Source organism: Prionailurus viverrinus, chromosome A2 (assembly GCF_022837055.1).
Source record: "Prionailurus viverrinus isolate Anna chromosome A2, UM_Priviv_1.0, whole genome shotgun sequence".
NCBI lineage: Eukaryota > Metazoa > Chordata > Mammalia > Carnivora > Felidae > Prionailurus > Prionailurus viverrinus.
Genome location: NC_062562.1, coordinates 91,175,880 through 91,195,629, shown reverse-complemented (window position 1 = coordinate 91,195,629; position 19,750 = coordinate 91,175,880). Strand labels below are relative to the sequence as shown.

The 19,750-nt window shown below is 38.2% G+C and overlaps 1 protein-coding gene across 1 annotated transcript in view; it reads left to right on the top strand.

Moving 5' to 3' along the window:
• The window catches only part of ELAPOR2 (endosome-lysosome associated apoptosis and autophagy regulator family member 2), a 185,840-nt gene that overhangs the window by 109,313 nt on the left and 56,777 nt on the right, over positions 1 to 19,750 (top strand). The window contains exons 3-8 of the mRNA XM_047848990.1: positions 824 to 1,019; positions 6,711 to 6,858; positions 10,592 to 10,678; positions 12,761 to 12,866; positions 13,858 to 14,010; positions 14,616 to 14,704. Of these exons, the coding sequence (XP_047704946.1) occupies positions 824 to 1,019; positions 6,711 to 6,858; positions 10,592 to 10,678; positions 12,761 to 12,866; positions 13,858 to 14,010; positions 14,616 to 14,704 (779 nt within the window). The remainder of the gene's footprint in view (positions 1 to 823; positions 1,020 to 6,710; positions 6,859 to 10,591; positions 10,679 to 12,760; positions 12,867 to 13,857; positions 14,011 to 14,615; positions 14,705 to 19,750) is intronic.

Sequence of the window (19,750 nt, the reverse complement as noted above, 5' to 3'; positions counted from 1 at the left end):
CTTAGTATTTGCCAGATAGATTTAGGAATCCAAAAATAATGATACTTGTTTTCTGGAAGCTCAAAGTCTCACATCAACTGATACACATACATATCACCTTATGAGTAAGTTTGTGTGTGTGTGTGTGTGTGTGTGTGTGTGTGTGCACGCGCGTGCGCGTGCCTGATGCCTAAATGCAGGTGTTATGAGAAGAGGATTGTAGGACGACAGAGGGAGGCATAACTGACCAACCTACTGCCTGGTGGGGGCAGGGAGGTCTTGTGAAGAGGGTCATTTTTGATGTAGGAATTGGACTTTTCCAAGTGGAGCAGATGGATTCGTTAGCCTCTCTGGAGAAAGATGACCACAGTAGGGAGAGAAAGGATGAAAAAACTTGGGAATGATATGAATTTTGTTAGCTTTGGAAGAGGATGGGGCAACAGATGAGGCTGGGAAAATACGGTGGGGCCAAATTGTGAAGTGCATGTGGTAATAGGGACAACTTCAGAAAGCTTTAGGGGTGCCTGGGTGGCTCAGTCGGTTAAGCGTCGACTGTTGCTTCAGCTCAGGTTATGGGCTTGCAGTTAGTGGGTTTGAGCCCTGTGTCAGACTCTGCGGTAATATGACAGTGTGCAGCCTGCTTGGGGTTCTCCCTCTCCCTCTCTCTGTCTGCCCCTATCCAGCTCATGTGCACGCTCTCTCTCAAAATAAATAAGTAAACTTAAAAAAAAAAAAGCTTTAATTAGGGTGTAGCATGATCAGAACTTTATAAAAGTAATTCTGGTGACTAAAATTGATGGAGAAGTGCAGTGACTAATGGGGTCTATATTCTTCTGACTTCCAGCTTTCTCCTGTGCTTCTGGAGAGTATCTAGAAATGAAGAACCAGGTATGCAGCAAATGTGGCGAAGGTACCTATTCCTTGGGCAGTGGCATCAAATTTGATGAATGGGATGAATTGCCAGCTGGATTTTCCAACGTTGCAACATTCATGGACACTGTGGTCGGCCCTTCTGACAGCAGGCCAGATGGCTGTAACAAGTAAGAATCCAAGGGAGTCTCTGGATCTTGACTAAGTACTTGAGAAGGGTATAGTTGCTCTTTTCCAGAAAGAAGTTGGGGATAATCTTGGTACTGAATGGGATTATAGATAAGCTAATTGCCAAGAGTTTTTTTTTTTTTTTTTTTTTGGACAGTCACTGCAAATAATGTAGGTGAATTTTGATGAGGTTAAAATGATTGCTCTTAGGACATAATAGCTACATATTGAAAAATGCAGTAAAGCTATTAGAAAAACAAATTAATTTTCTGATAATAAATTTATAGCATTGAAGCCAGTGGAATTTTTACAAACCCTTCTCTGATTTTTAATGGGTAACTTTGGATTTGTTTTTCTTTTCCTCTGAAAGGAAGAATGTATAATCTTCATTTAGATACTCAATGATCTCCTGTAAGAGAGAGTAGGTTAAATAAGGTGGAAAGCTCTTTTGCTTAATTTCTACCTTTAAAAAAATTTTATAATTGAAGTATAGTTGGCATATGATACAACACTTTTAGACGTACAGCATAGTGATTTCACATTTATATATATTATGAAATGTTCATGATAACGATAGTTGCCCTCTGTCACCAGAGTTATTAAGACGTTATTGACTACATTACCTATGCTGTAATTTCTTCCTTTCTTTAGGGGATTATTAGCTTTGCCAATGACAACACTGGTGGAATGTTAAATTGTTTTAAAAAGATATAAAATGTTTATCTTTGGGCTGTAATCCTTCCTGTTCTCTTGTATTCGCTATATAACATTTCTTTCTATATGACTATGTATAGAATAATTAAGCATTAGGCCTCTGGCTACTTTTGAACAAGAATGGCTTCTCAGGAACTGAACATTTTTACCATAAGCTAAGGATGCTGGGGAATAATTTAGCTGAGCTAAGATGCATTCTCTCCTTCCTACCTTCCCTTAATCCCTCTTGTTTTCCAGTGCTCTTTCTCTCTCTGCCAAGTGACATTTTTACCCTTTTGATAATCATTATTTCATTATATATAGAGAGTTGTGGCATTAGATATCATTAACGTCTAAATATATATATATTTATATGTGTATATGTATGTATGTATATATGTACACACATATACATATACATGTATATATACATGTATATACATATGTGTATAAATGTGTGTATATATTTTTAAAATGTAATTTAATATTTTTAAACAAAAGAGCTCTTTAGAGGAAGGTACTAGTAGGATGTTATGGTACCTCAGATCTTTGTTTTAGTGGGCAAGAGATGTTGACATCGCTTCTTTTTCTACTTAGAATATGTAGTTTATTCAGTAAAGAAGTTTAATGATGAGTACAACTTTTTCAATGTACTGTCTTGTGTAATTTTCTCAATGTGAATTTCAGTCTGATATTGTTATGATCATCTCCCTCCCTCCCTTCTTTTATCCATTCATCCAATCTTGCTTTAATTCTTTTTAATTGGTTGGGTCATATAGATGTATGCTGAACTTCATAAGGAATTGTCAGAGCTTTCCAAAATGGTTGTATCACTGTAGACTCCAGTGTGTGTTTGAATTCTAGTTACACTACACATTTACCAATATTTTGTTTTGTCAGGTTTTGTTTTAGCCATTTATGTGTGTGTGTGTGTGTGTGTGTGTGTGTGTGCATGCGTGCATGTGTGTGCACGCATGTGAAATGATACCTCCTTGTGGTTTTAATTTGCATTTCCCTTGAACACTTTTCATATGTTCATTGTCCATGTGTTTTATTTTTTTGTGTGTATGTGAGATGTCAACATGTTTTACCCATTTTCTATTTTTTGGGGTCATTTTATTATTGAGCTATATGTGATCTTTGTGTATTCTAGACATGAGTTCTTGTCATGTATATATATATATATAAAAATATATACGTGCATACACAAGTACATATATATATATATATATATATATATATATATAGGTATGTGTGATGTTTTCTCCCAGTTGGTGGCATTTGCCTTTTATTTTCTTTTTTTGATTTTTTTTAAAGTTTATTTTGAGAGAGAGAGAGAGAGAGAGCAAGTGGGGCAGGGATAGAAAGGGAGAGAGGGAGAATCCCAAGCAGGCTCTGCACTGTCAGTATAGAGCCCCATGGGACGCTCAAACTCACAAACTGTGAGATCATGACCTGAGCTGAAGTCGGATGTTTAACTGACTGAGCCACCCAGGCGCCCTGCCTTTTCATTTTCTTAATGGTGTCTTTCGATAAACCAAAGTTTAAAATTTGAGAAAGTACAATTTATCAGTTTTTTTTCTGTTACGGTCAATGTTTTTTATATCTTCAGATGTTTTTGCTAACCTTGATTACAAAGGCTATACCTTACAATATGCATTCTGACAGTGTATTACTGTACCTTTTGCATAATATGTAAAACTTTACGACAGTGTGGTTACAATTATACCCTCATCTGTGTGCTATTGTCCTGCATTATATGTAGAAACATCTTATAATTCCTATAATACAATGAAACATATGTTAAATAATCAGTTGTTTTTAAAAGAACTAATGAGATAAAAACAACATAGGGGCACCTGGGTGGCTCAGTCCCTTAAGCATCCAACTTCGGCTCAGGTCATGATCTCATGGTTCTTGAGTTTGAGCCCCACATCAGGCTCTGTCCTGATGGCTCAGAGCCCGGAGCCTGCTTCGGATTCTGAGTCTCCCTCTCTTTCTGTCCCTCCCCGGCTCATGCTCTGATTCCCTCTCTCAAAAATAAATAAACATTGGAAAAAAGTTAAAGAAAAAGAGATGAAAAAATATAGCTTTATATGTTTGTCTACATAGTCACCGTTATGGCTGCTCCTTCTTTCTTTATATAGATCTGAATGTTTAGGATTATTTTTTTTCAACCAGTGAAATTTTCTTTATCATTTCTCATAGTATAGGTCTGCTGCTCCCAAATTCTCTCAGCTTTTCTTTACCTAAAAGAAAGAAAGCCTCTCTCTCTCTCTCTTTTTTTTTTTTTTGCCTCCATTTTGAAGAATATTTTCTTGGACATTGGACTGTTGACTTTACTTTTCTCTTTCTCTGCTTTAAAGATGTTCTACTACCTTCTGAACTCTCCCTTATTTGTGATGAAAAGTTAGCTGTATTGTTTATGATTAATTCCCTTCTATGTAAAGTGCCTTAATTTCTCTATTTATAAAATGTTCTCCATATTTTTGCTACTTAGCAGTTTGACTATGACATATCTGGCATTGGTATTCTTGTATTTACTTCAAGTTTAGTGAGCTTCTTGGATTTGTAGGTTGATAGTGTCACCAGATTTAGCAATTATTTTAGCAGTTACTTCACCAATAATGTTTTTCTGCCTTTTTCTCTCCCTCTTCTGTTTCTTTAACTCCAATTACACATAGGTTAGACCACTTGATATTGTCTGAAGGTCACTGAGGCTCCTTATTTTTTTTCAAATTTTTTTCTCTCATATTTCAGAATGCATGATTTCTATTGCTCTATCACTAACTATCTTTTTTCTTTTCTTTTTTCAGTCTCAAACTTGCTCTGAGCCCATCTGGTGAATTTAAAATTTTACATGTTATGATTTTTCAGTTCTAGAATTTCCATCTAGTTTATTTTATGGCTCTTATTTCCCTTAAATACTCGAGATTCTTTATTCCTTCACTTATTGTATTCATCTTTTATTTATAGTCGACTGTATTTGGAAGAACTGTCTTAAATACTTGCCTGGGTTTTTTTTTTTCCTGTCTTTTTTCTCCATTAAGGGTCATATTTTCCCACTTATTTGCATGTCTAGTAAATTTTTATTATATCTTGGGCATTGTGAATGTTAAGGTGTAGGGAATGTGGATTATTTTTTTTCTTCATCTTAAGAGTGCTGAATTATGTTCTGGCAGGCATTTTAGGTACTGAAAGAGCACTTTGACCTCATCAGGCCTGGTTTTATTCTTTTTTAGGGTGGCTCTGTATTAGTTTCGCACTTAGTTCTAGGTCATGGCCTTTATTTTAGTGAGGGAGTTGGCAAACTGTGGCCTTTGGGCTCTCTCTTTGTTTCTGTAAACAAAGTTATATTGGAAGACAGCTGTACTCATTTATTTATGCATTGTCTGTGGCCGCTTTTCAGTTACAACAGCAGAATTAAGTATTGCAGGAAGGACCAGATGGTCCACAGAGCCAACAATATTTAGTCTCTGGCCCATTATGAAAAGGTTTGCTAGTACATGCTTTAGGGCATGGCCCTTATTTTCCAAGATGTGGCACTTCTGGGGTCTCCCATAAATAAATGCCCAGTATGGTTATCAAGTTTTCTCCTCTCTGGCTGACCTGGAGCTCCAGTGACTCCCATTAAAGTGAGCTCTGTGATTATGTCTCAGCTTTGCAGTGGCTGTTTTCTACTATGTCTGGACACTCCAGTCCCAAGCCCAGAGAAACTCCATATGGACTTCTGGACACCCTGTTCTCTGATTCTCAGGCCTATCAATTCCAAGTGCTTCAGCTGCCCTAATGACTCATCTCTGCTCCTCAGCTCAGTGAGACTCTGTGCTCTGCTTGAGTGCTGTCTCCTGGTGCCACAGTCTGGGAAGTGTCCTGAAAAGTGAGGTCAGGGTCAGTTTGGGCATTTTCTTGCTCTCAAGAATCTCAGTCCTGCATTGTGTATTGTCAGTGCCTGAACATGGCTCATGTATTTTCTTTAGTTTAACAGTTAAAGAGAAAGGGCAAATCCAAATACAAAATAGTGAGTCATGTTGGGATCTGGAAATCTCAGGCTTCAGATTTTTTTTCTGTTAGAAGAAAGAAAAGAATTTGCCCAAATCTCATTCTTATCCATATAAACAGTTACATCTGAAGAGAAGGGTGTTAAGTTGTGCTTTCATACATTTTGGTTAGAAATATTTTTGGCCAAAGAGTCAACAAGTGACTCATTATTGGTTTATCTAAGAATTAGGGTTAGATTTACAACTTAATTTAATTAATTAATTAATATATTTATTTAATTTAGAGAGTGAATGTGTGTGTGTGAGCATGTAAGGGGTAGAGAGAGGGAGAGAGAGAATCCCAAGCAGGCTCCGTGTTGTCAGTTCAGAGCCTAACTCGGGGCTCAATCTCATGAACTGTAAGATCATGACCTGAACCAAAATCAAGAGCCAAATGTCCAACTGGCTGAGCTACCCAGGTGCCCCAACAACTTACATTTTATTCACCAGTGTGTTTTCTTAATTTTTCACTTTTTTAAAACAAAAATTCCAACCAGACTCTTACCCCTATTATATACTCTGAAACCGTCATCTATATTTTACCTAGATTCACTTTAAATGGATTTTTACTAGTACTATTCCTTCTTTCATCTCAAGGAACTCCCTCATCCCCCTGCCAGGTATATGTGTTTATAAATAAAACTTGAGATGTTGTTTGAGAAAATAATTCTACTTCAGACGATTGTAGTTTGTGGTCATCTATTTAGTAATCAAATTTTTGGTGGAAAAATAGTTTCCTAGCAAATGAATCACATAACCTTAACAAATTTAGGAAGTCCTGTGCCATAAGAAATGAACCTTTTCCCAGTAACGTGTTGGCCTTCGAGTTCCAGAGAAGCTTGAGACTTCTCTGCTGTGCTTTGCCGATGGAACTACTTCTGAAACTGAGTTAGGTAACTTGTGAACAGAAGAGGTTTCTGAATGCTAATGTCAAAATGCCTGTTGGTTTTGTTTCCACAGCTCTTCTTGGGTCCCTCGTGGAAATTACATAGAGTCAAATCGTGATGACTGCACAGTATCTTTGATCTATGCTGTGCACCTTAAGAAGTCGGGTTATGTCTTCTTTGAGTACCAGTATGTCGACAACAACATCTTCTTTGAGTTCTTTGTAAGGCCTTTTATGTTCTCGAATTCACTTTTTGAGGAAATTCATGTAAAATTTCCATTAATCAGTTGTTGCCATTGCATTGTATGCCTCCTCATTTTTTCCTGTTAATTGAACCTTTTGATCTGAAAAGAAAACCTTTTATTTCTCTATAATACTTTATTTTCTAGTTAGTATTGTTACCTCTGAACTCTCACCTTGTCGAGTAACATTGGGCTTGTTTCATTTTTGGTTATGATCATTGGATGAGCATTTGATTTAGACTTTTTGTGTGAAAAATACCTTCACCGAGAGTCATTTTAATTTTTTTTTATAACTACAGATGCGATTTTATTCAACATATGTTTTCACCAATTTTTGTGTTTTTTTTTTCCTCTTTGCAGTTTCAAGTATTTGACTGATTTATGTGTAAACTTGGGCAATATTATAAAAGTAGAAGTGGCTGTATGTTTCTGATTCTGTCAATTTTGTACAATCTAAAGGCATCAGTGGATGAGATAGTTGATGTCTCTGGTAAGAGATGAAATAGCCTTACGGAATATAGGATAAAATAATAGTCTGACAGAATAGGCTGTTATCACTAAAATTATTTAAACATTTAATATAAAGTGTATCTAATCTAGGAAATATTTGTTGTGTCAGTCACTCTGATGCTTGAGAAAATGTTTTCGGATTGACTTATAAAACCAAAAAAAAAAAAAAATCTGTGTTCTACATATAAGTGGGAAAAATATCTTACAAAATGTTCCTGTGGTCCAAATCTCAGGAGCCTATGTGCTAGTAATGCTAAAACAAATTTATATTGCTCCTGATTATGGAAATTGTTAGTCAGAAGTTTTTTGGTAGGAAGAGATATTTGCTGTTGAAGTATGAGCCTTGGATTTGAAGTCAAGAGATTCTGGCTCAGGCCCCAACTACAGTGGCTGGTTGTGTGTTTCGGGCAATTAAAGTTAACTTTCCAGCCCTCAGCATTGCCTTTTGCCAAGTGGATTGTATGACAAGACCTTTTAAGGAGCCTCCTGGTTCTAATCTTTTGATGACTTTAAGATGTTAAGTAACATTCAAACAGATTTCCTTTTGAAGCTACATTTTGTTTGCAAAACACTTCTTAGAGTAAATGATTCCCAACTCCATGGGACATTTTTGCAATCTTACTAAAACTGGAATAAAGTTAAGAAGCAAGGTAATTATGTAACTGTTAGAATAAGCATTTAGTTTTTGTATTGTCAAGTAAGTCCTTTGAGAGTTGTTAGTAAAGGTACTCTTGAGGCATGAAGTTTGATTACTTCCTTTCAGTGGTCCCTTTGTTCTTCTGGTTATAGACTGAGAAGGGGTGGTGAGTTCATGTTCCTTCTTTTATTGATGTTTCAGCCTGATAGGGAGTTTATTGACTCAGAAAGTCAACACTTAAGTCGTCATGCTCATGGTTAATGGAAAGGAAATGTCTCAAGACTGAAAGATGCACTTTGTACCTAGAGACATTACACAATTTAAATTTTTTTTTTTTTTAAATTTTTTTTTTTTCAACATTTATTTATTTTTGGGACAGAGAGAGACAGAGCATGAACGGGGGAGGGGCAGAGAGAGAGGGAGACACAGAATCGGAAACAGGCTCCAGGCTCCGAGCCGTCAGCCCAGAGCCCGACGCGGGGCTCGAACTCACGGACTGCAAGATCGTGACCTGGCTGAAGTCGGACGCTTAACCGACTGCGCCACCCAGGCGCCCCAATTTAAATTTTTTTTAAACGTTTATTTATTTTTGAGAGACAAGAGAGACAAAGCACGAGGAGGGGGAGGGGCAGAGAGAGAGGGAGGCACAGAATCTGAAGCAGGCTCCAGGCTCCGAGCTGTCAGCACAGAGCCCACTGCAGGGCTCAAACCCACGAACTGTGAGAACATGACCTGAGCTGAAGTCAGTTGCTTAACTGACAGAGCCACTCAGGCGCCCAGAGATATTACACAATTTAAAGCAATAAAGTAATTTTAGAACTATGTGGGAACTTTAGTCAGCTCCTCTACTCTTCTTTTTAAATGACAAAACTGAAGCCTAGAGAGAATAAGGGATTGGACTAAGGTCATACCTTTACTACTTACCTTTAGAATGAAGAACAGAAATCAGATTTCAAAATGCCAGTAGAATGTCCTGAAAACACATGATGTTTGATTTCAGCTGAAAAAAAAATGCTTTCAGCTTTTCCAAACATTGATCATCAAAGGTATATTTAGGGTCCATAGCTGCTTAAAAATGGCTTACCACTTGCATTAGAATGGCCATTATGCTTATAGTATAAATATGACAATTAGATTTAGTTAAAAAAAAATAGCCTCAGTAGGTGATATTCCCTGATCTTTTGAGATGTTAAAATGATCTATTTTCCTGTTAATAACCTTTATGAAATATCTATTACAGAGTACATTTTTAAATCATTTTCTTAAGTTTATTTTTTATTGAGAGACAGAGAGAGCATAAGCTGGGAGAGGTGAGAGAGAGGGAGACACGGAATCCGAAGCAGGCTCCAAGCTCTGAGCTCTCAGCACAGAGCCTGATGTGGGGCTCAAACACATGAACCGTGAGATCATGATCTGATCTGAAGTCAGACACTTACCCCACTGAGCCACCCAGGCTCCCCCAGAGTGCATTTTCATGTTGTTGTTTTTTTTTTTGTTTTTTGTTTTTTGTTTTTTAATTTTTTTTTTTTCAACGTTTATTTATTTTTGGGACAGAGAGAGACAGAGCATGAACGGGGGAGGGGCAGAGAGAGAGGGAGACACAGAATCGGAAACAAGCTCCAGGCTCTGAGCCATCAGCCCAGAGCCTGACGCGGGGCTCGAACTCACGGACCGCGAGATCGTGACCTGGCTGAAGTCGGACGCTTAACCGACTGCGCCACCCAGGCGCCCCTCATGTTGTTTTTAAACTAGTCTGGAAGGTGAATACAGTGGCAAAGATGTAGAGACGAAAGAAATAGCAATTCTGACAGAAGTAGAGGGGATGAGTTCTTCCTTTAACCCTACTCTGTTGCTGACTTGTGTGCAATACTGCAAAATAGCCTAACCTTTTGATGTCTGTGTATTCTTCACAAGCCTGGAAAAATAGTGTGCAAACTCTGAGGCATTTTTAAGAGTTGTCTGGAAAACACAAAGTGTTGGTGCTAAAGATAGTAGCTGTAGTCATTTGAATTGGCTTGGCATATGATTAACATTTATCCTCCTCCCCCCACCCCCCCCCCCGAAAAAATTTAGGGCTTTGGCTTTGGCTGTAGCCACTTACCTATGTATGGACTTTGGAATAAGTCCTGTGGAACTGAACACAAAGCAGATTTCATTTATTTATTAATTTAAAACATTACTGCCCTAAATCTTATAAAAATAAACTTTATACTTTGGGGCCTGCATGGTGAGTGCAAGCTTTGGACACATTTGATAAGTTTTTGGTGATGACTTTTCTCCTTTCTGTGAATTTTCAGGGTTGACTGCTCTCATCCTCTCTCCTTCCCTCCTCTCTGTTCTTAACCCTTTTGTTACAATAATGAGGATGCTTTCCTTAGAACCACAGTAAACAGTTGTCACTTGGGCTCCAGAGGCCTTGGTTATGCTTACTTGCTGAGAATTACTCACAGACATTATTTAGTATGTATTGAAAGAAGCTCTTACAGCCTGTCTTGTGCTGAGTAGTGCCTTTAATTAAAGCTATTATTCACGAAGCTTTACTGGGGCCATTGTGTTTCATCCATAGATTCAAAATGATCAGTGCCAGGAGATGGACACCACCGCAGACAAGTGGGTAAAACTCACAGACAATGGAGAATGGGGCTCTCATTCTGTAAGTCTCTCTTTGTTCTTCTTCTCTCCCACCAACCCTCATTCTGCTCCTTCCTTTTCCCAATCTTATAAAGAAGTTTATTTTATGAAAAAAAAAATTGTTCATTAATTTAGACAATTTCTGGGTAGGGAAGAAATTGCCTCAAAGTTTCATGGGCACAGGGTCTTTCTGGGTGTTTTTTTCCTACCTTTCTCTTTGGGTTTCTTTCCCTTCTCTTTGCTGTCAGACTCCAACTTTCCTCCTTTTCAAAGGGGCATTGACAAGAAATAAGGCTATTGAAAACTAATACACAGAACCTCTGGGTGTGTAAGTTTTCATATGTGCCTGTCATGTGGGAGAGGTTCAGTGGCTCTTGGCACTGGATGGATCCTTTGTTCCATCTTTCTCTGCAGTGTCTCCAACAAGTGACTTTCAAACTTGTTTTGTTGGGGGCTGTACTGACTCCATTGTTGGACAGCACTGCATCTCACAAAATCCATCCGTGTTTGAAGCCAAACCTGCTTCCTGTCTATTTGTCACCTGTTGCTCAAACTTCTACCCTCTCTGGTCACATTAGGTAAAGTTACTACCTACTCTCCACAGTACAACTCCAAATGCTTGAAAGCAATGATCCGGTAACACAGTCCGTGAATCTGGTATTATTGGAGGCCCTCTCCCATTGGAGTAAGGCATGGATTTAAAATCTAACTCTGGCTTACTGTAGTTGTGTCTCTTTAGGTAATTGGCTTAATCTCTTTGAATCTGAGTTTTCACGGAAGACATGGGGCAGTCTTGCAGGGTTAAATGAGATGTTATACAGGAAAGACCTCATGTGGTACCTGCAGTGTAGACTAAGCTCTATGTCAATAAGTGACCATCCACCCTCACCTTTCCGTTATAGCAGGTGCCCCATCCTTGAGTGATTCATACAGTGTACCCTCTCTGACTATTTTTGATCTGTATGCCTGGAAGTGGTAATAGAACCACTTAAGATCCATTTGTCTAAGCATTCATTAAGCTGCGTTTTGAAGGTACAAGTAACCCTTGGCAACAAATATGCTTTCTTCACTTAACCCAGGGGAAAGTATGTAATGTATAACTTTGCTGAATCTCTGGCATTGTGAAATACATGTTTTAATTTTATGGAGCTTGGACCTGGCCAGCCAGAGACTACACAGAAGAATAAAAGTGGCAAATGAGAAAGCAAGGAACTCTTATATCAGTTCCTTTGACAGAAACGGCATGAGATTTATCAGAAAAGTCATTTGATATGTAAAAAGAACAATGTGCTGGTAGCAAAGGAAGCAAATATTAGATATACTGATCATTTAAGTGCTGGAGATACACATTTAAATCATGTTATTTTACAACAGTCCTATTTTTCTCTGGTTGCTGTTGGAGTATCGTTTCTTAAATAATTTTATTTCTATTTATTTATTTTGAAATATTGCTTTTAAGTTTATTTATTTTGAGAGAGAGTGAGAAGGTGCAAGCAGGGGAGAGTCAGAAGGGGGGGGGTGGGGAGAGAGAGAATCCCAAGCAAGCTCTGCACTGTCAGCATGGAGACTAATGTGGGGCTCAAACCCAGAACCGTGAGATCTTGACCTGAGCTGAAACCAAGAGTTGGACGCTTAACCCACTGAGTCGCCCAGGCACCCCTATTAAATAATTTTAGAAGGAAGCAAACTCATTCTGTTGCCTTTTTGTTTTCAGAGCCCAAAGATCTGCTTGTGAATAGTGGCAGTCAATAAACACTGGGCTGTGTGTCTTTTTACTGTCTAGAATGAGCACCTTTTAATTATGAGCCAAGACTTCATGCACATGGTTTAAAAATCATTTTCTCTTTTTGTTCAGACTTAAAGAATTTTCTTTTCCTTCTTTACTGGCATATTTTTTTGGATTGGCAAACTGTTTGTTTTTTTTTTAAGAGAATGTGGTCACAACAGATCTTAGGTCTGAATTTGCAGTAGACTTAAGGTTGTAGGTTCCCAATTAATGGTGTTTCATAAAAATGTCTTGAAAAGTGTATACGGGATCAGCTTTCAGGTATGGTTGAAGGAGCCTGGTTTATCTGATGTGAGTGCCCTGTCTTCCTCTTTACAGGTAATGCTGAAGTCAGGCACCAACATACTTTACTGGAGAACTACCGGCATCCTAATGGGTTCTAAGGCAGTCAAGCCTGTTTTGGTAAAAAATATCACAATTGAAGGTATTTTACAGCAATCTGTTCTAGTGATCACACATCACATTTTAGAGTTAGTTAAAACATTGGCTAAATGTTTGGTTTGGATGTCTGAAGGGATTATGGGGTAGGATACATGTCTAAAGACCATTTTTTTGGACAAGTTGACTGGTGTTTTTATACCTGTAAACTAAATTTAATCTCTGTGAGAAAATAAGTATGATAACAATTTGGTGTCTTTAAGTAAAATAAAATGATCCTTGTTAATAAGAACCTATTCTTCATTCAACAGATGTCTATTGTGCCAGGCATGGAGCTCACTGGGATATAACAGCTCACAGTTATATCTGTAGAAATAACAATAACATAAACTTCTCTGCCTGACTGTCTCCTAAACCTCTTATGCCTCTCTGAACCAGTCAGGTGTTTTCTGGCCCAGGAGAGAAGCCAATAAACCCTGGAATAGTTCATTCTCAATTAGGGCTACTTTTAATTAAAGCAGTGATTCTCCTTTATTAATGGCTTCTATTTTATTACTTTCTGTACTGGTTCCTGTGACACTAACTCATTAGTCATGGGGACATCTGCTGGCAAAGGCTGGAATTACAAGCCAGAAGAAAAGGCCATTTCCCCTAGGGTCTGTTACGTCTTGCCTGTGACTTAATGATCAGTGGAGGAAAGGGAACAGGTGGCCATAAAGGTCAGAGAAAAGTAGGCTCATAGAGAGCTTAGAGTTAGTGGAATTGTTCTTTTTGACGACTCAGTTGATAATTGAGTATACCTCTGTGAAATCTCAATCTCTTGTTTAAGTGTCTGCTCTACTTAGGATGCATAGGATAGTTTCTATCCCAGTTTTTTGCACATGGTAAATACTTCGTTGCTGTTGCATGAATGGGATAAAGGATCCCGGCTCACTATTACTACTTCTTTCACTTCTGGTAGAAGCAGCAAGAAGGTGCTGATCTGCTTGTTGCTCGTGGGTCCTCCCTCCCATGCTCTGGTTTTCATTACCACACAGGGGTGGCATACACATCAGAATGCTTTCCGTGCAAGCCAGGAACCTTCAGCAACAAACCAGGCTCGTTCATCTGCCAAGTCTGTCCCAGAAACACCTACTCTGAGAAAGGAGCCAAAGAATGCATCAAGTGTGAAGAGGAGTCCCAGTTTTCAGGTAGGATTGGTCTTTGCCAGTTAATAGTCTTTGTTCTTTCTCTCTAAAATTATGTTTGTTTACAGTGTAGAGTCATGAGCCAGAGGTCACACATAAAATGTGGGAACGGTGTGCCAGGAACCAAGTGCTAAAGTGAATCAGTATTGGATGGATAAAATACGACTTATTGCCCTTTGTGCATGACTTTTCCATTTGTAATTTTTTCTGTTCTGCACCCTACAGGGAATTACTTTGGATATATTTATACTAATCTAAAAAAAAATCAGATTGTAATTTTACATGATTTGTTGGCATAGAGATGTACTTAGAAAATTTTAATTTGTTGCAGATTTACAGTGTTCAGATAATAATGGAAGAAATCTAATGTCTTCTTGGAAAAATTATATGTTTCTTGTGTATCATGGAAACATGTATTGCTCCAGGGTAAATAAAAATACAGGCCTTTATTTTCCTTAGGTCTAGCTAGTTCTTCCTAAATTCCTTTAGTGAGGAAGGTTATTTTTAATTTTTAGTTGTCTGCTTTTTTTTGTTTTGCTTTAATTTTTGCTTTTACTGAGAGTCACAACATACATGACTCATTTCTGGAATGCATTTTTATGTTGCAGAGGAAGGGTCCAGCGAATGTATGGAGCGACCTCCCTGTACCACAAAAGACTATTTCCAGATCCATACTCCATGCAATGAAGAAGGAAAGGTATACAGGCTGTATTCAGTCACCTGCATTCCGTTTTAATTCAACCCTCTTCCCAATTTGAGCAGACTCTACTTTGTTGGTGAGAGACTTAAATGAGTTGATTTGTAACACATGTCTGTAAGTGGTATGGCAGAAGTTTAAAAATGTAGATTTTGAATCCTGGTGTCCTGGCTTTGATTTCACACTATTACTTATTAGTGCTGTGGGCCGGTTACTTGCTCTAAGTCTGTTTTTTTTTTTTTCCCATCTATACAATGGGGCTGATTCCTACCTCATAAGGCCACTCAGAGAATGCATGAGATATTCACTTTAAAGTTCTTAGCATAGTATCTGGCACCTAGTGAGTGCTCAATAAATTATTGCTATTCTTAACAGGAATTTTTTTTTTTAAAGGATCAGGGGGAGCACAACCTTTAAAACGTGTACTATGACTCCCAGGATGGAAGCATCTTATTTGGTTCCTCAGTAGGTTTGATCAATAAAAGCCATGCAGCCATAGGCACATTCAGTTATGGCAGATTATTATGTAATTGCATTTAGAAAACGCCAAGTAATTACCATACAGACGGCACTTAGCCAGAGGAAGAATGCATACATGAACCCTGCAGTTGATGTCCTGTTCTCTTTATTACAGTTAGACTGTATTAGCTTATGTCTCGGAGAAACGGATTCAAGTGGCTGCAATGCAGCATTTTCTTTGTGTTTACATCTTTGAAATAATGGCATTTAATTAATTTTTTTTACACATTTATTTTAGAGAGTGCAAGCAGGGGAGAGGGGCAGAGGGAGAGAGAGAGAGAGAGAGAGAGAGAGATGGGGAGAGAAAATGAGCGGGGCAGGGGGCAGAGACAGAATCCCTAGCAGGCTTCACACTGTCAGCACAGAGCCCATCGTGGGGCTTGATTCCTTGAACTGCAAAATCATCACCTGAGCCAAAATCAAGAGTCAGATGCTCACCCAACTGAGCCACCCAGGCACCCCTAAATTAGTGGAAAATATTAATAATTATATGTATTATTTTTAATAAGTATATGTATTATTTTTAATAAGGACAGTAACTCAAACAACCCTTAAATTAGAAGGAGTTATAAAGTAATATCTTGATGGCCCTATAATAGTGGCCAAACAAAGGGTATTTCCATTTAGAAAATACATGTAGAGAACTACATGTATGTTGAAAGTAATTTGAAATAATGGTACTTAACTAAATGTTTTAAAACTAAACTTGACTTATTTAAGTAAGGTGAATTGAATTTACTTTATTGTATGTATAGTCATCACTAATTCAGCATTACTGAAGCTTATGTGAATGAGATCCACAAATGGTTCTAGTCTTGGCTATAATGAAAATATTTAAAAGTGCTATTTTTATTATGTCAACAAGTAGTTTTTTGTGTCAGTGAATACTGTGACAAGATTTAGTTGACCTGGGCCAAAAGGAAGTAAAGCTATACATTAAATGTAGAATGCACGGAACACACACACACATCTGTGCACACATATGCATGCCCCCATAGGCATGTTGTGTTCACACATTCACACAAATTGCTTTCTTTGTTGAGTCTGGATAACCCCTGAACATGTTCTCAGTGTAGAACAACACATTGTACTAGCACTCCATAAACCCAGTGAATCTTTAAAAAGTGATTTGAGACTTACTTCAAGATAACAATGTCTCGCTTCAGAAGTAAACAAAAACCAAAAGGAACTTAATTAACAGGTACAATTAGTTAATTAATTGGTGGGGAAATAAAGATTGCACATGTGAATTTGAATTTTTCTTTTTTTTTTGTTTTTTGTTTCAACATTTTCATTTGTTCTGGTTTCATCTTTTAAAAAGGTATTTTAGGGGCACCTGGGTGGCTCAGTCGGTTATGCATCCAACTCTTGATTTCAACTCACGTCATGATCTCACGGTTCATGAGTTAAAGCCCCTGCATTGGGCTCCCACTGAAAGTGTGGAGCCTGCTTGGGATTTTCTCTCTCCCTCTCTCCCTCTACCCCACTTGCACTTGCACACTTGTGCTCTCTCTCTCAAAATAAATATATAAAGTGTTTTTAAAAATAGAAAAGGTATTTTATTCTTGCTTGGCTCATCCTGGTGATTTGCTGGTGGTTTAGTGATGTTTTCAGGTCGTTCAATGACTGTGGCTCTTTTTGTCCTGTCGTATTCTCTTTGATCTTACTTTCCCTTTGTGTGGAGAGGATCCTCAAGGAAAGCAGCTACTGATGTATACATACTTTTGGACATGATAATTTATATGACGCAGAAATGCCCAGGTTTCTGTATTCATTCTGAAGTTTAGTAATTTGATTGCTTCCTTCCAATATGGAACATTTTTCAGAAATATTTTAATTAGTAACTGAAACCGTTCTAATCCTGATTGAGAGACTGATTAACATCATGAAATATGTGGAATGTCTATTCATTCATTCATTTATTCAGTGAATCTTCACTGAGCACTGGTTATATACAGAGTGCTGGGTGATGAGGGCAGAGCCAGGGACAGGCAGAAGAAGAAGGTAAATGTCTTCCTGGATTGTAGGGCAGTGGTTGTCAACTTTTTTGTGTGCATCAGACTCACCTTGAGGTTCCCATCCCAGATTTTCTGTTTCAGCCGATCTGGGGTGGGACCTGAGAATTTATATGTTTTTTTTTTTTTAATTTACTTTTTTTTTTAAGTTTATTTGTTTATTTTTGAGAGGGGCAGAGAGAGAGAGGGAGAGAGAGAATCCCAAGCAGGCTCCACACTGCCAGCACAGAGCCTGACACTAGGCTCAAACTCCTGAAACCATGAGACCATTACGTGAGCCGAAACCAAGAGTTGGATGCTCAACTGACTGAGCCACCCAGGTGCCACAAGAGAATTTATATTTCTAAGAAGTTCCCAGGTAATTCTGATTCTTCCGGTCTAGGATCTCAGCAGGTTGAGAACCACTGGTCTGGATTTCAGTGGAATAGAGATAGTCTGTCAAAAAAAAAAAAAAAAAAAAAAAAAACAACTATCATTTCCAATTGTGATTAGTGCTACAGGAAGAGAAGTCTGAGTTTTATGGGGATCTGATCTAGCCTGAGAAGGTTTCAGAACTGTATGAAACCTCAGGCCCAGGTATGGAAGAAGAGCATTTTGGGAAGAGGAGCAGATTGGTGAAGATCTGATGTAGGAGGGAGCATGGTGTGTCTGAAGAACTAAAGAGATATGAGTGAGAATGGAGTGTGGGGATGTGGGTAGGGGGTTGCATTAGCTGCAGCTAATGGCATAGTTTCATGCCAGAAGAGGGAGGTTTCATAGTGGTGAATTAACTTGAAATTTTTGTGTATGTTTTGTTTTCAAAATGTTCAGAGCCCATTTTTTAAATATATTGAGATATACTCATATGGCTGCATGCAAGCCCATGCACAGATTCATTGCTGGAGATTTGAACTTAAAAACATTTTCACCTTGCTAATGGCCAGGTAGTCATCGAGAGAAGGCATCTTGTAATGTTTAGCAACATATTTGAACCAGCTTCTCTGATCTTCCAATGGCTAATATAGGGAATTGTGGACTAAATGTTCTGGTTAAGAGGATATATGGCTAACTGAGGAACTGTATGTAAACGTCTGACTTAATAAATGGATATCGACTAGGAGTGTAGTTGATATTAACTGGTAGTGTAGTTGGTATCATGTATTGGCTGTAGGAATATAAATTTAGCAAACTAATTATATATATCCTATGTCATACCAACAAGAATATGAGTACATGTGAGTTATTTTCAACATTTGATTTAAAAATCCTCAACTTACATGAGGATATGAGGGATAAGTGTGTTGAACTGTAAATCAGTAAAGCTGGGGAGAATGACAAAAGTAAAATTTAGAGAGACCTCAGTGTGCTTGAACAGTGAGCTCAAATGACCAAGTGTTGGTGCTTATTTGTGTTAAAGTCTCAGATATAAAAGTACTTAGAAAAGAGAAAACATGAACTTGCCAAAAATATTTCAAAGAGAATCCAAACTTTAGAACCTGGCTTACCAAAGAAAAAATGCAATAGAAATTTAATGGGGGAAAAAACTCCCCAAAATATGAAGGGTACTTAGTTTTCAGGTAAGTAGGTACATAGTTGAAAAACCAGTCCCCCACTTGTTTATCCTATCCACAAAGGGTGTCCCAGGTCTGCTTGCAGAAGTTAGAGGGATGAGATGATTTTGTTAGGGAGTCAACCACTTACAGACAAGGCTTAAGCTTTTGTTTATTTTGGGTAACAGAGCTAGATAGAGTAACTTTATTATTATTATTTTTTTGGTCTTTTATCTCAGGGTAAATGGTAGTTCCCTCCCATGCTCTGACCATGGGATGCGATACACATTTCTTCTGAATGGGTTGCAAAGCAAAGTGTCAGTTTTGCTTCCACACTTGGAGATGATTGACAATTCTGTCGATGAAATTAAAAGATACTTTTCAGCATTTGGGGTGAGTGGAACAGGGCAGGAGCCTCTTGACTCAGGTGACTGGGAATTCAACCCAGAGCCAACAGCTTTATTAGGACGTTTTTCTCTTGATCTTCTCATTGGTATTCTTGGCACAGTTTGCTTTCCTTCGGAGGCAAGCTCATTCCTGTGATACCAGATGCCTGTTGGCTTCTCCACTATCATCCTCACAGCTTTTGATCAGAGGGAGGCACTGAACAAGTTTCAGAAAAGACTCTTACTAGTCCTGCTTGAATCGTGAGCCAACCTCAGACCAGCCATTCTGTCCACTAGCGTGGGATACTCTCTTTGGACAGCTTCGTTCACTGACTGATCCCTGTGGCTGGGCAGCTGGACTGTATAACTCCCTTTTCCTCTCAGTGTCACACAAGTCAGTTCCTAAAGAGGAAAAGATGATATCTCTTACCACACTGAAAAGAGAGTGATTCTGTGCAGTTTCACAGAACTCTTCTGCTCTTAAATAACATGAATAGACATGGCAAGGTTGTCTTCATATACTGGGAATTGCCACAGAATTTTTTGCATACCTCTCCTGATAGTTTCATCAGTGGTCATAGAAGGTTTGCTACTGTT